Here is a 17,343-nt window from a genome sequence, read left to right as displayed (position 1 = left end):
TGAATTAAATAGAATAAAACACTAGAATACCACTGAGTCTGTATGAGTAATGTTTTAATCTTTTTACTTATCCTTTTCATTGAAGAATACCTTTACCGAGTGATAGCCTCACATGAAGGAGGTTCAGCATATAGTGATTGGAGTCGGGGACGCACAACAGGAGCAGGTAAATGCTATTTATCTTAAAATAGATAGATGCACACACATGCACATGTTTGTGCATATATGTTTATGTGTATAGACTGGACTACTCTTTGAAAAGAATAGTATTCTCTTGTCCCTCACTTGCAGAAGTTACTTTTGAAAGTCATCTCTTCCTTAAAAGCAGCTGTGTCTTTTATCACATCATGCAGATGTTTGCCATGGTGTTGACTGTTAGACTCTTACAATGATTCTCCAAGGATAAAGCTGGTAGGAAACTGCTGATTTGTCTACTTTTTTTTTAGTTGAAGGAGAAATTACCAGGACATCGGCATATGAGATCTAATTTGAGACAACTGACTTTTTTGGTGTTTTATACATGGAGCTGTGAGCATCCAATCTTAATGTAATGCCATCCTAGGAAGGTGTTCATCATTCAAAACTTTGTGTCAGTAGTCTTCTACTATTTTGAGCTATTTCCAAGCGTTTGTTACCTGTGCGCCTTGCAGACGTTTTATCCTTGACCAGTCACAATTTTTCTAGAGATGGCCTAGTCAAACTCTTCTCTCTTATTTATTATCAACAATGAGTTACCAGCTGAGGCATACTTTGAGGAATCATCATAACCTAGAAAAGAATTAAAAAAATACATATTTATTGCTATTGTGTGCCATTGCATTCTGAGTAGAAATGCATGTTAGAGTTGCTTTCCTAGGTTGTAATCGCTGTGGGAACAGATCAATAGGGCTTTTCTCCTGTGGAGCCGCTGGTGAGGTCACACTATTGGCCTTCGGCATAGCATCTGAGTGCCTAACCTTTGCAGCACTAGACTCTGAGATAGACTCCTAAAATGTTTTTTCAAGGCTTCTTTGCCCCAGAAGAGAGTCTCCAGAAAAAGACAAAGTGACACTTTTCTAGCAAGATTTAAATAATCATCTACTTATAGATAAGCTCAAGCTGAATGATTTCTGAAAATAATTCAAGTTTCAAAGATAAAGGCCCTAATGGACCATGTTCATTTGGTGCTGGCAGTTTCTCTGCCCCTATGTCACCTCTTTCTACCTGGTTAAAAAATATATTCCAGCATCTACTTCAAGTACAGGTCATCAGCGAGATAAGTGGATATAATTTCATAGGCCTCTCATTATTCTCCATTTAGGGTATCACCAAAAAAAGTTTGCAAATCAAAGTCTGAATTTATAGCAGTGATCTAAGAACTAAGTCTAAGGCCATAAATTCGTATTTACAATCTGACCACAACACTGAGCAGTTACATGCTCCCAGGGGTTAGAGAATAATTGCACGATTTAATTATTTTTGAGTCAGTTTTGCTCTGTCCCTTATGAGAGGACCATCTGTTAGACAGTACTGTACTTTGTCCTGAGCCACATTTCAGAACTAATAAAATCACCATCACTCCCCTTGTCCGTTTCCTCCATTGTGAGGCTGGTACTATTTTCAATGGGCACCGGTCATGTTTCCTGTCCACAGACAGCACTTGTACACCTGGGCTCTTCCTCTGCTCCTTTTTGCTCACTCTATTTTCCTGAAATTGTCCTCTTTTGTGGGTCTGAACAGTAAAGTCAGAGACAGAGGATATTTGATGTGGGAAACCCCGAGTGATCCTCCCCTGACAGGGCCCACGAGTACAGGAGCACTTAGTGCAGCTCGCTCATCCATCATCCTGCCACTGAATTCCTTGGGCTTCTTCTCAGTGTCCCCAGCGCAGTCAGCTGTGATGAAGCTGTTACTGATCAGAACTGTAGAAATGTCTAATAAACAGTTAAAGGTTTTGGATTTGTAAAATTAGAGGACCGTACTTGGATGTGAGGCTTTTCAAACCCTTTCCTCTGTCTCATTCAGAGTTATTGTTTGGAGAGACATTAAGGAAAACTTGTCTGTAAAAAATTTGGTACCATCTTAAGGGCACCAGTTCTCCTGCCTTCCAAAATGAAGTTGCAAATGTTTCCTGTGTATCTTATATGGTAGAACTTTGCTTGTCTAAAACACATATAGGGAAAAAAATTTTTGAAAAATAGCAACAGAAATTTAAGTCCAACACAATCACATTGTGCTATTTTTTAATTTTTTTTTGGCTAATACACTGAAGGTATAAAAATGTCAAACCACTATGTATAATAATAGTCTAATTATCTTGCTTCAAAGGGGTACATCATCATATTGCTTGAACTTGATATCTGCCTACCATCCACCTCCTTCTTTATGAGTGATGTTTAAACATGTCGGATACATTAAATGTTTTTGGAAAACCTGGACTAGTCTTGAAAGAATGTTATGTCGATGGAGTTTTGATGGGTTTGAAATATAGCTTAAACTGAATGGCTCAAGATGTGCAGTCATATTAAATCAATGCTGAAAAGTTACAACTGTAATAAATTGTATTTATGCTAATGGTTGTGTCTGATTTACTGCAGCCATTAAAAGTGAAGAATAGGGGCAATAGTCTTCTCTGAACTGCCATTTTCTCTCTTTTCTCTTTTATTCTTTAACAGCTCCGCAAAGTGTGCCAACTCCCTCAAGAGCCCACAGCATAGACGGATACAGCATTGAGGTGACTTGGGAGGAACCTGTTGTGGTTCGAGGTGTAATTGAGAAGTATTTTCTGAAGGCGTACACTGAGGAAGGACCTGAGTCATCTCTGGGGCCCTTAGCCTCGGCTGAGCTGCTCAATACCAGCATCCACACAGGTAAAGGTGGGTGCTTAAGAGGTGGTGTAAATATATCAGCTTCCATTTTATTTTTTAATAGGTACAGTAGTGTCTGTTTTCATTTTATTTTTAAAATAAGTGTTTCTTCTAGGTTTCCCAAAAATACATTGATATCTTAATATTTTATCTCTGTTATCTCTCTCTCTTTAGATAGATAGATAGATCATACATACATACATACATACATACATACTAGATAGATAAATAGTTGTTAGGTGTCATCAGGTTAACTAGGATGCATAACAACCCTACAAACAATAGATCTGAATTTTGCCCTATCCTGTACCATTGTCACAAACTCCTATAAACTCAAACCCACTGGTACAGTCACTGTGTCAGTCTATCTCCTTGAGAGTCTCCTCTTTCTCTGACCCTCCATCTTCCCCAGCATGATGGTTTTTCCCAAGAACTGCTCCTTCCTGACCACACACCCACAGTAGATAAGGTGAAGCCTCACCATTCTTGCATCTAAAAAATAATGCATTTGCACTTGTCCCAAAACAAACTTGTTCGTGTTTTTGGCAGTCCATCAGATAGTCTATTTCTTTCTCCAAAACCCCAATTGAAAGGCATCAACTCTTCTTTTCACCTCCTCATTCATTGTCTAACTTTCAGATGCACAGGGCTAACTGAAAAAAACCATGACTTGGGTCAGGTCCATCTTAGTCTTTAAACTTACATCCTTGCCCTTTATGACTTTAAGATTTATGACAACAGATTTTCTTACTGTAACAAAACTTTGCTTTCTTGGTTACCATGAATGTTGATTGAAGTTGTTAATTTCACTTTTATTCACAATCCACAATCTTTTCGCTATCTATCATAGTGTTGTCTACGGTCCAGTGGTGAGGACTTTTATTTTCTTGATGTTGAAATAAAATTCATATTGAAGGCTGTAGTCTTTGATCTTCTGTAGCAAAGGTCTTCTTCACTTTCAGGAAGCAAGTTATTGAATCTTCTTTCAGTCCAGATGCCACATTGTTCTTCATATTGTCCAACTTCTTTAATGATTTACTCAATATATAGATTGACTAGGTGTTGAGCAAGAATACAACTTTGATTCACACCTTCCCTGATTTTAAACCATGTGATGATTCCTGGTTTTGTTTGGAAAACAACTTCTTGGTCTATGTATAGGTTTTGCATGGACACAATTAATTGCTCTGAGATTTTAATTTTTCCCAATGTTCCCCATTATTCGCTATGATACACATGGTCAAATGTCTTTACTTTGTCAATAAAACACAAATAATCTCTTTCTGGTATTCTCTATTTTCAGCCCAGTACATCTGACAGCAATAATATCTGCCCCTACCCACAGCCTCTTTTGACTGCAGCTTGGAATTCTAGAAGTTCCCTGGTGACATGCTGTTCTAGCCATTTTTTTTTTTTTGTAATCTTCAGCAAGGTTTTACTTGCATGTGTTATTAGTGATGATGTTGTTGTTGTTATGTGCTTTCAAGTCACCTATGACTCATAATGACTATATGTACAATAGTTCTGAACCCTTCCTTATCCTGAGCCAGTCTCGCTGACTCCAGTACACCTACCGTCATTATTACCCCATTTACTTTATCGATCCACTCTGTCTAAGGTCTTCCTTTCCTATACTGGCCCTCCACCCTTCCAATCATGTTGTCCTTCTCCAAGAACTCGTCTCTCCTGACCAGTATGTGAGACAGAGCTTCAAAATCCTTGCCTCCAAAGAGTAGCTTGGTTTCACTCTATCTAAGACAGACCTGTTTTTTCTCTTTGCAGTCTATGGTACATTCAATAATCTTCTCTAGCACCACAACTAAAAGACATCAGTTCTTCTGTCATCCTTAGTCATTGCCCAGCTTTCTAATGCAAAGCAAGTAATTACAAAGTCCATTGCATGGGTCAGGCACACTTTAGTTCCTAGATTGACATTATTCCATTTGGCACTTTGGAGAGGTTCCTAATGCAATTTATCTTTTGATTTCCTGTCTGCTGGTACCAAGTGTTGATTGTGGAGCCAAACAAGCTGAAATTGTTAACAACGTCGACCTCGTCTCCATCTATCATGATGCTGCCAGTGGAGAGAATCTTTGTCTTCTTAATGTTGAACTTCAATTCATATTGAAGACATCAGTCCTTGACCTTCTGCAGCAAATACTTCAGGTCTTCTTCTAATCCTCATGCCACATTTCTCCTCATTGAGTCCAGCCTCCCAAATGATCTATTCTGAGTACAGATTTAAAAGGTGTGGGGACAAAACAAACTGTAGCTAACTCTGAGAAAAAGAGGAATCCCAGAACACTTGATTGTCCTTATGTAAAACCTGTACTTGGACCAGGAGGCAGTCATCAGAACATAACAAGGAAACACTGCATGGTGTACTCCAGGGTTGAGTCCTATCTCCATACCTTTTCAGTTTATGTGCAGAACAGATCATCTGGGAGGCTGGACTCTGTGAGGAGGAATGTGACATCAGGATTAGAGGAAGATTTATCAGCAACATATATTATGCAGAGACACAACCTTGCTTGCTAAAACTGAGATGGACTTAAAGCACTTGCTTCAGCAGCTCAATGCTTGCAGCCTTCAATATGGATTGAAGCTCAACATCAAGAAAACAAAGATTTTCACCACTGGGTAGATTGGCAACTTCATGATAGATGGTGAAGAGATTAAGATTGTTAACAGCTTCAGTCTCCTTGGCTCCACAATCAACATTTCATACCAGCAGCCAGGAAATCAAGAAATGAATTTCACTGGGAAAGATAGCTGTCAGGTATCATTCTGGAAACTAAGGTGTGCCTGATTCAGGCTATGATCTTCACAATTACATACTATGCATCAGAAAGCTGGACAATGACTAGGGATAGTAGAAGGAGAATTGATGCCTTTGAACTGTGGTGCCAGAGAAGAGTATTTAATATACCATGGACTGCTAGGAGAATAAATAGATTCCTTCTGGAAAGGGTGAAACCAGGCTGTTCCTTGGAGGCAAGGGTTCTGGAGCCCCATCTGACATACCTTGGGCATGTTGCAAAGAGGAAAACAGTCCTTGGAGAGGGACATCATGCTTGGGAGGGTGGAGGGACAGTGCAGGAGAAGAAGACCCTCGGTGAGATGGATTGACTCAGTGACTGGGGTAAAGGGGTAGTTGTGTCAGAGACAATGAGGTTGGCTCAGGATAAAGCAGGGTTCAGAGCTGTTGTACAGAGGGATGCTATGAGTCACAAGAGACTTGATGGTACATAACAACAGTAACAACATTATCTCTATCATCGCTATCTCCATCCTTGTCTCTATCTCTAATCTCTCTCTTTCTCTCAGTCTGTCTCTGTCTGTCTCTCTTTCTACACACACACACACACACACACACACACACACACACTTATATCCTGTTTCAAACAATATCAACAACTATTTACTTAATCATATGTGTTGAAAAACTGAATATCCCTACAATAGGAACAGGAAATCTTGATATGATTAGCATTCTATTAAATAAAAAACGAAGGGCAAGTCTGCACTATGCATGGACTCTAATGGAGGGATACATTTCAAAGCTTATATTCTCCAATGCCCAGAAGATTTGGCCTTAGGTAGCTATACTCAGTTGACAGTCCATCAGCACCTTTTCAGTAGTAATATGCATACTACATACAGGGGCAGCGTATGTAGTTCACCATGCAAAATTTGCACTTTGGGACTAGTCCAAGTTCATACCACCGTACATTATTGTAAAATTGCTGATTAAACCTAATTATCTCAAGGTGGAGGCATATTAGGGAACCAACAGTTTGAGTGGCAAGCCCATGAATCAATTTCTTACAGTGTGGTCTACCATGCAGAACAACTGGAGGGGAGCATGGGCATGTGAGTACACTGACGTGGTCCACAGTCAGCAAAGTGCATGTGAATATAGTAAGAGAGTATGTTGCAGTTTTACAGAATGTTAAAGCAGACTTAAATGGAAACGCAAATTTAAGTTTTTGATATAAATTATATTAACAAATGTAATTGGGATAAATTATATCAACAAATGTAAATGAAAAGGCAAATTATACCAACAAATCTGATAGAAGAATATTTTTCTCATCAAATCACTTTATAAATTGAAAAACTGGATGACTTTGAGATTAACTTTAACTGTCTTACCAAAACTTTTTTTTCCCGGTCATCATTTCTCACGCTTTTACTTCTGTCTGTAGAGTCTTTAAAATCTGCCATCCAATATATAACCAATTTTTAAAAACTCACCTTGTTTCTTTGCCTGTCTTCTCTTTCACCAATCTGACAAAAACTCAGCCTTGATTAATTCTACATGAGGATGTTTTGACCCAAGTTGCAAATGGGAGTTAAACATGATGGGAAAATTAAAATTAACTAAAAAGCCTCAATTCCAGATTCGAAAGGGTACTCAATATTAAAGATAATCACCGTATTTCTTTAACAAACTTTCTCCTAACAGAAGAGTTCCTTTCCTTTTTTGTCTTTTTTTTTTAATTTTTAAATTTCTTTTAATGGAAGTTTACAGAGATTTTTTATTTCCATTCATTCATTGTTGCACAATTTCCTCCCTGCCTACCCCTCCCCCCAGTTCACTTTTCTCTTTGAAAAGTAAAACATATTTCATTGTTATACAATCCCCCCACCCTACCGCCTTAGTCCACTCCACTATGCAGCTTTCATTCTGAACCCTTGTCATGACAATAATACCTAATCATATATTCCTCCTAAACAGTTCTTTTCCTCATCTGTTTCAATGCAGTATACATTATTTATCCCCTCTTAATTCCCCTCAACCTTGATGTCAGTCCCGCTGTACAACAGTGGCACCATGCAGTATTTGTCCTTTTGTGACTGAAATATTTGACTCAGTACAGTGTCCTCCAGGGTCACCCATTTTGCATAATATTTTATGAGGTCCTTATTTTTCAATAGCAGCATCGCATTGTGTGAATATACCACAGCTTCTTTATCAATTCACCTGGGTTGTTTCCGACTCTTTGCCTTTGTGAACAAAGCCACAATAAACCTGGGTGTGCATATATCTGCTTGGGTGGCATTTCTGGTTTCTTCAGGACATATTCCCAGTAGTGAAATTGCTGGGTCAAATGGTATATCTATTTGCAACCTTTTTTTTATTATTTTATTAATTTTAATGAACATTTATAGAGACTTTGGATTTTCATTTATTCATTGTTGCACTTTTCTCTTTACCTACCTCCCTCCAGTTCACTCCTCTCTTTGAAAAGCAAAAGAAAAACTTCTTCATTGGTATACAACCCCCCAGAGCCTGACCCTGCCACCCTCGCCTCAAATGCACTCCACTATGCAATCTTAATTCTGGACTCTTGTGATAACAATAATACCTTATCATATATCACTTTTAAATTATTCTCTCCCTCATCTGTTTCAATGCAGTGTACAATATTTATCCAGTTTTTCTCAGTCTTACCCCAACCCAGATGTCAGTCCCATTCCACAAAAGTGGCACCATGCAGTATTTGTCCTTTTGTGACTGAGATATTTCACTCAGCTTAATGTCCTCCAGGGTCACCCGTTTTGAATAATATTGCATGAGTTTCTTATTTTTCAATGCAGCGTAGTATTCCATTATGTGAATATACCACAGCTTCTCTATCCATTCATTTGCTGATGGGCCCTGGGTTGTTTCCAACTCCTTGCTGTTGTGAACAAAGCCGCGATGAACATGGGTGTGCATATATGTGCTTGGATGTCAGTTATGGTCCCTTTAGGGTACATTTCCAATAGTAGAATTGCTGGGTCAAAGTGCCACATCACTTTCCACAGTGGTTGCACCATTTTGCACTCCCACCAACAGTGAATAAGGGTTCCAGTATAGAAGAGTTTCTTAATGTGGAGACATTGCTTTATATTTTCCCAAACTACTCAGGGAACTGTGGTAGCTAGGTAATAAGGAATTTCACTGCTAACTCAAAAATATGTGGTTTGAGTCCACCATCTTCTTTCCTAGACAAGGATGAATAGTCTCTTCTCATTCTATTTACTGCCATTGAAAACCTGCTGGAGGGTCAGTTATAGGTTGCTTCTGATTTGATGGTAAATAGCAGCATCAATCAAGATACTAACCTCTCTGTTTCATTCCACATTCTACTGATATTCCTATCTATCAAATCATTTTATACACCATGGGTTAACAAAGAAGCTATTATTTAAGAATTCTATCACTTTCTTATGGAGTTCTTGTAGCCAAGCCGGTAAAGAGTTGTGCTGCAACCCAAAGGCAGTCTGTTTGAATCCACCAGCTACTTCTTAGGAGAAAGATGAGCAATCTTCTCTTATGTGATATATAGGCTTTGAAAATCTGCTGACACTTCAGTTGTCAGTCAATTTTTACTTGAGGACACATAGCAAAAACAACAGCACAATATCACTTTCTTACTACCAAATATATATTACTTACATTTTCTTGCCTTTATTATCAAAAGTAAATGAATTAACATTATTTTTATTTTGGTGACCTATTAGGTAAGGAATTGAACTGTGACTCCACATATGAATTGAAAAGGTATGGAGATAGGACACATCCTTGGCATACTCTCTTACCAATTTTAGATCATATAATGTTTCCTTGCTCTGTTCTGATGACTGCCTCCTGATTCACGTACAGTTTTTTACATAAGCACAAACAAGTGTTCTGGAATTCCCATTCTTCTCAGTATTAGCCACAGTTTGTTGTAATCCATAGAGTCAAATGCATATATTTGTATATTATATATATTTGTAAGAATTCCCGATGCTAATTGATAAATCCCTAGAAATACCTTAACTGGATCCAACGTCCTTAAAATACTGTACATTCTTAGACTTTGAAGTCTAACAGACATTGATACAAATCTTTGTCTTTGACTTATCCTGTCTTTTACTTTGGAGATGTTATTTATCTTCTTGAATCTTTCTTTCACATTCTAACCTATTAAGTTGGAGAATTTTATTTAGCTCAGTGGGGTATAAAAATATTAACTGATATGATGTTCTAGATTTAACAGTATTTTTTTTAACCTATGCTGCCTTTGATAAATAAATCATTGTGTGTAATGTAGTTTCTCTATAGATTAAATAGAAATGAGATATGCTTATCTAGCAATGTAGTAGTGAAAAATAAATGAATGTGTATGTATATAAGAGAGTCGGGACAATGTCTGATGCATAGAAATTACTTATGAATTTAGTTATCAGAAATCTTTAGGATAAGAATCTCAAGACAAAAGATTGTTATATTGTCAAATACTTGAACAAAAAATGTTTTAGTAATTCTTTATACTCAGTAGCAAACTGAGCTCAAGACCTTATAGTTTATTTAATCCTAGAAAACATCAAATTTTACAGCAAAAATAAATTATTGGAAATTTGAATATCAACGTATCTCTGAATATTTTCATTTCATTTTATTTGCTTAATACAGAGATTAAGTATTCTCTGTATGTCTAGATAGGTTTATTTTTAATTGATTTTATTGGAAGATTCATATTTTTCTATTTGATTTAAAGTTTTGTTTTGGTGGCCTAGTGGTAAAGAGCTGTGCTTCAATCCCAAAGGCATTCAATTCAAATCCACCAGCTGCTCCGCAGGAGAAGGGTGGGAAATCTCTTCTACCTGCGATTTACTGCCTCTGAAGGCCTACTGAAGGGCCAGCTATGGATTGCAACAACTTCACAAATAAAAGACACTATATCCTTGTTTGCTTTAAGTGCTTCAGCCTATTCAATCCTGCCATTTTATTTTCTTTTGAGTTACACTTTAATGTATACATTATAACAATTTATGTAAACAACAATAACATACGGTGTTCATTTTCTATGGGTGCTGATGATCATAGTTGATTATGTTGTTATGGACTGTTGAATCCGAATTGACCCATAGCTGACCCTCCAGTGGATTTCTAGAGGCAGTAGATTGTACAGGAGGAGATCGCCTATGATCCTCATGCAGAGCAGCTGGTTTGATTTGAACCACATACTTTTAGGTTGGTAGCATCCACCAGAGTTCATGTTCAGAGTAGACTGATTTATTTGTGTTAGATATGTGCTGTTGTTAAGAGTTCTTAACTAGACAACTCTATGACACGTATGTTGTTCTTGTTGTTGAGTGCCTTCGAGTTGAGCACAACTCATAGACACCCTATGAACAAAAAGCCCCCTACAACTATCGACATTTATCAAAGTTCTTTGGGTTTCCAGAGGTATGTTATTTAGGAACTGGATGCCACTCCTGCTTCCAGTGATACATACAGCCCCTATGAATAACAGATCTGAACATTGCCCTGTCCTGTACCATCTTAACAATTTCTGATATTCCTGAGCCTATTGTTACAGTCACTGTGTCAATCCTTCTCATTGAGGATCTTCCTCTATTTTTAGCTTCACCTGTCCCAGCCTGATACCTTTCCAAAGACTGGTCCCTCCTGTCAGTTAACCCAAAATATGTAAAGTACAATTTCACTATCCTTGCCTCTTGAGAGCAACCTAGCTACACTTCCTCCCAGACAGATGTGTGTATTCTCTGAATAATTCCATTTTAAATTAAGGGCAAAATCAAATCAGAATACAGGGGCAAGGAGGCTTTTTTTTTCTCCTTTTTTTAATTTATTATTAATTTCAATGAAAATTACAGAGACTTTGGGTTTCCATTCATTCATTGTTGCACTTTTCTCCCCTCTCGTTGCACCCAGTACACTACCCTCTTGGAAAACAAAAAGAAAAATTCTTTCATTGTTTTACAATCCCTTCCCCCAGGGTCCGCTCCACTAAGCAGCCTTCGCTCTGGACTCCTGTCATGACAAAAATACCTAATCACATGTTCTTTTTAAAGAGTTTTCTCCCTCGTCTCTTTCAATGCAGTATACATTATTGAAACCATCATTCTCAGTCTCCACCCAACCCCGATGTCAGTCCTGTTTTACAACAGTGGCACCATGCAGTATGTGTCCTTTTGTGACTGAGATCCTTCACTCAACATAATGTCCTCCAGGGTCACCCATTTTGAATAATATTGCATGAGTTCCTTGTTTTTCAATGCAGCGTAGTATTCCATTGTGTGCATATACCACAGCTTCTCTATCCATTCGTTTGTTGATGGGCACTTAGGTTGTTTCCAACTCTTTGCTATTGTGAACAAAGCCGCAATAAATATGGGCGTGCATATATCTGCTTGAATGTTAGTGCAAGAAGCCTTTTTAAAGCATATCTGCCTCACCTAAAATTTTGAAAAGTACCTCCCATGAGGAGTATACCCTGTGATCAAGAACCAGTATATCATCTACCTAGATGTTATTGTATGTTATATCAAGGGTATGTATGAAAATAAAAATGAAATAATTACTATTATTTATTTCTGTATTATCAATCTGTGCATATTTTATATGCCAATCTTTCAAAAACAAAGGAAAAAAATCTCAACTATTACTTAGATTTTGTTATTTTCCCTTGGAGGTACTTGACTTCTTTGCATTTACCTTATTTTATTTCACATTTAAATTTTTTAATCCTTGTCAAATACTAGTTGAAAATAAGTGGATTATAAGTGGAAAATAAGATGGATTAATGTCTAGGTTCTCAATTCTGTCTCCTATTGGTCTATGTATCTGTCATTGTACTAGTACTATCTTGTTTTACTTATTATAGTAGGTTTTGAGATCAGGGAGTGCTGTATCTCCCACTTCATTTTTGTTTTTCAGAAGTGCTTTGCTTATTTGGAATCTCTTTCCTCTTCAAATAAGCTTACCGATTGCCTTTTCATTTACAAAATAAATCTGATATCTGTATTAAGATTGTGTTAAACATGTATCTTACTTTTGTTAGGATTGTCATTTTTACTCTATTGAGTCTTCCTATATATGAATAAGGAACATTTTCCGATTTATTCAGGTCTCTTTTTGTTTCTTGCAGTAGTTTTTTTTGTAATTTTCTTTCTAAAGATCTTTTGTGTGTATAATTAGGTTTATTTTTAAGTATCTCAATTTGTGAGAGCTCAGTTGGCCTAGTGGACAGAAAATTATGCTACCACACCAAATGTGGGTGATTTCAATCTGTGGCCCTCAGTCCTGGTTTTAATTGGTTTTGGTCGAACATTCTTCTAAGTAGTATGGCCCTGGTCTGTCCATTTGTTTTACAGGGGTAACTTGTGATTGCTGTGATGTTAAACACTGTGACACTGATGTGTCAAATTTGGTAATTGTTACCCATGGTGTACAAAGTTTGGTGGAGCTCCCCAATTAAAACAAGCTTGGAAGCAGGAGTGGCATCCACTTCTGAAATAGCTTGCCTCTGGAAACCTTAAGAACTTGGAGAAATGAATAAAGTTATTTGAGTGTTCAGGTCTTTCGTTCATAGGGTCACTATAAGTTGTTTATGACTCAAAATCACTTAACAACAACAACATTGTAAATGATAATGCGTTATAGTTCTGTTATCTGTGTTTCCTTTGTTAATATAGAAGAATCAAACAGATTTTTGACCATTGGTCTTCTATCTTTCCATTCTTCTAAACTGGTCGACTAGCTCTAAGAGTTGTTTGATTTTTTGTGGTTTTTGTTATTATTTTTGTTGTTGTTGAGTCCTTGGGGTTTTCTTTTAACACTATAATAAAATCTTCATATAGTGATAGTTTTGCCACTTCTTTGCTGATCTAGATGCCTCTTGCTTCTTTCTATTGTTGAATTGTCCTAGCAAGTGCTTCCAATGCAATATGGAGTAGGAGTGGTGAAAGTAGGTATTCTTGTCTGATTCTTGTTCATAAGGAAAATGTTTTCAGTCTTTCTTCATTAAGAATTATACTGGTTCCTGGTTTTGTACATATTTTTTTCACCATGTTAAGGAAATTCCCCTCTATTCCAATTTTGCTGTTTTAATTAGGAAGGAGTTTTGGATTTTGTAAAATGCCTTTTCTGGATCAATTGATAGGATTGTGTGGCTTTAGTTATTTGTTTTGCCAATGTGATCAATTGTGTTGATTGTAATGTTGAACCATCCTTGTTTACCTCTTATGAATTGGTCATGACGAATTTTTTTATGCTTTTGAATTCTATTGGCTAGGATCTTGTTAAGGATTTTTGCATCTATGTTAATGAGAGATACTTGTTTGTAGTTTTCTCTTTTGGTAATATTTTTGCTTGGTTTTGGTGTTAGGGTTTTGCTTGCTTAATAGAATGACTGAAAATGTTCCTTCTTTTTCTATTTTTTTAAAATATTTTAAATAGACATAGTGATAAATCTTTTCTGAATGTTTGGTACAATTCAGCTGTAATGCCATCTGGGGCAGGATATTTTTTGTGGGGAAATCTTTTTATGACCTATTCAAATTCTTTTCTTTCTTTTTTTGTGGTAAGTCTATTCAAGTATATTACATTTGTCCATGCCAATTTAGATAGGACATGAGATTTCAGGAATCTGTACATTTCCTCTGGGGTTTCAAATTTATTAGAGTATAGCTTTTCCTAATATTCCATTATCATCAATTTCATTTCATCTGTTCTGTTGTGATGTCACTTCTACCTTAATTGAGTTATTTGTGTCTTATCTTTCTTTTGTTAATTTTGCCCATGGTTTGTAAATTTCATTAGCATTTTCAAAGAACCAGCTCCTTGTCTGCTTTCTATTTCAATGATTTCAGCTCTTGTCTTTACAATTTTCTTTCTTATAGAGGCTGTAGGGTTAAATTGTTGTTTCTTTTCTATTTGATGGAGGTGTTGAGTTAGATAATCAATTTTTCTTCTTTACTCCTTTTTCATGTGCTTCCCTATTGCTATGAATTGCCCCCTAAAGACTGTCTTAGCTACATCCTAGAGGTTTTCATCTTTTGTATTTTCATTTTCATTTATTTCAAGAAAATCTTTAATTTCATTTTTTTTTCCTTCTATAACCCAATCATGTTCTGTTGTTGTTATGTGCCACTGAGTTGCTTGCAGCTTATAGCGACCCAATGTACAAGAGCCCTACTCTCTGCTCTATCCTGTTCCAACCTTATTATCTCTAACACACCTACCCCTATTACCCAGTTACTGAATCAATCCATCTAATCGATGGTCTTCCTCTCTTGTGCTGTCCCTCCACACTCCCAAACATGATGTATCTCTCCAAGGACTGGTCCCTCCTTGTAACATGTCCAATGAATGTCAGACAAAGCTTCAAAATCCTTGCCTCCAAGAAGCAGCCTAGTTTCACGCTCTCCAGGATGAATCTGTTTGTTTCCTAGCAGTCCAAGGTATATTCGACACTCTGCTCTAGCACCAAAGCTCAAAGGCATCAATTCTCTATCATCTCTAGTCATTGTCTAGCTCTCTAACACATAGGAAACAATTGTGAAGACTATGGCCTGGATCAGATGTACTTTAGTCTCCAGACTATTGTTGCTCTTCAGTCGTCTGGAGAGGTCTCTGACAACTGACTTTCCCAATGCAATTCATCTGTTGATTTCCTGGATGCTGGTACCAAGAGTGTTGACTGTGGAGCCAAATAAACTGAAGCTGTCAACAATCTCAATATCTTCACCATCCATACTGACGCTGCCAATTGACCCAGTGGTGAGAATATTTGTTTTCTTGATGTTGGGCTTCAATCCATATTGAAGGCTGCAGTCCTTAACCTTCTGTAGCAAGTCCTTCGTGTCCTCCTCAATTTCAGCAAGCAGGGTTGTAATCTGCATAAGACATGTTGTTAATGAATCTTCCTCCTCATTCAGCCCAGCGCCCTGGGTGATCTGTTCTCCATACAGATTGAAAAGGTATGGAGACAAAATGCATCCCTGGTGGACACCCTTCCTGAAATTGAACTATGCAGTGTCCCCTTCCTCTGTCTGACAACTGCCTGTTGGTTCAAGTAAAGGCTTTACATACGCACAATCAAATGTTCTGAAATTTCCATTCTTCTCAGAGTCAGCCACAGTTTGTTGTCATCCACACAGCCAAAAGCCTTTACATAGACAATGAAACACATATAGACCTTCCTCTGGTACTCTCTGCTTTCAGCCAAGATCCATATAACATTACCCATCATATCCCTAGTAACACAACCTCTTCTAAAAGCCAGTGGTACATCTGGCAGTTCTCTGTTGATGTGTTGCTCAGTAGTTTTTGGATCATTTTCAGCAGAATCTTGCTTGTATGTTGTATTAATGATATTGTTTGAAAATTTCCACACTCTGTTAAGTCACCATTTTTTAAAATGGGAACAAATATTAATTTCTTCCAATCAGTTGACCAGGTGGCTATACTCCCAATTTCTTGGCACAACCTAGTGAACACATCCAGGGCAGAGTATTTTTATTAAAATATGTCAATTGATATGCTGTCAATTCCTGGAGCCTTATTTTTTGCAAATTCTTTCAGAGCAGCTTGAACTTCTTCCTTCATCACCACAGGCTCATACATTGTCTCATGGAATTCTTCTGTGTCAGCCAATTCCTTCTAGTACAGTGACTCTGTATACTCCTTCCATCTTCTTTTAGTGCTTCTTGGATAATTTAACATTCTGCCCAAAGCATCCTTAAGTATTGTCACTCCTGATTTGTTTTTCAATTCCTTCAGCTTAAGAAATGCTGAGCAAGTTCAGCCTTCTGATTTTCTGACTCCAGCTCTTTCCACATTTCATTATAATACCTTGCATTGTCTTCCTGAGCTGCCCTTTAAAATTTCTGTTCAGCTCCTTAATTTCTTGATTTCTTCCTTTTGCTTTGACTTCTTGGCACTCTAATGCAATATTCTGAGTCTCATCTGATATCAACCTTGGTCTTTTCTTCCTCTTCTGCCTTTGTAATGACCTTTGTATGCTTCATGTACAATATTCTTGGTATTCTCTCACACCTCATTTGGTCTATGCTCACTGGTGTTCAAGACCTCAAACCTGTTCCTGTGATGGTTTTGAAATTTGAGTGGGACATACTTAAGATCAAATTTTGGTTCCTGTGGATTTGATTTTATTTTCTTCAACTTTAGCTTAAACTTGCATATGACTAGTTGGTGGTCTGTTCCACAATCAGCACCTGGCCTGGTTTTCACAGTTCATATTGAGCTTCTCCAGTGATTCTTTCTACCGATGTAATCTATTTTATTCCTATGGATATTATCAGGTGAAATCCATGTGTATAGCCTGTGTTTTGTTTATTTGAAAGGGTATTTACAACAAATCAATGAATGTGCAGAGTTCTTTCATTCTATCTCCTGCCTTATTTCTGTCACCAAATCGATGTTGTCCAACTGCTGATCCTTTTTTCCTGTTCCCAACTTTTGCATTCTAGTCACCCATTACCATCAATGCATCTTGATTGCATTTTTGGTCAATTTCTGACTGGAAAAGTTGGTAGAAATATTCTATTTCTATTCCTTCTATTTCCTCCTCTTTGGATCTAGTTGTTGGTGCATATATTTGAATAATAGTGGTATTCAGTGGGCTTCTTTGTAAGCATATGCATATTATCCTCATCACATTGTATTACATGATGGATCTAGAAATGACTC

At 37.3% G+C, this 17,343-nt stretch overlaps 1 protein-coding gene across 1 annotated transcript in view; it reads left to right on the top strand.

Moving 5' to 3' along the window:
* USH2A (Usher syndrome 2A (autosomal recessive, mild)) overlaps positions 1-17,343 on the top strand; it is a 1,454,174-nt gene that overhangs the window by 683,059 nt on the left and 753,772 nt on the right. Inside the window, exons 28-29 of the mRNA XM_006890571.1 lie at positions 86-166; positions 2,655-2,849. Of these exons, the coding sequence (XP_006890633.1) occupies positions 86-166; positions 2,655-2,849 (276 nt within the window). The remainder of the gene's footprint in view (positions 1-85; positions 167-2,654; positions 2,850-17,343) is intronic.

This window comes from Elephantulus edwardii, unplaced genomic scaffold, assembly GCF_000299155.1.
Source record: "Elephantulus edwardii isolate Elephantulus edwardi_28Jun2011 unplaced genomic scaffold, EleEdw1.0 scaffold00090, whole genome shotgun sequence".
Taxonomy (NCBI): domain Eukaryota; kingdom Metazoa; phylum Chordata; class Mammalia; order Macroscelidea; family Macroscelididae; genus Elephantulus; species Elephantulus edwardii.
Note: the sequence above shows the minus strand (reverse complement) of the source record. Positions and strands in the feature narration are given on the sequence as shown.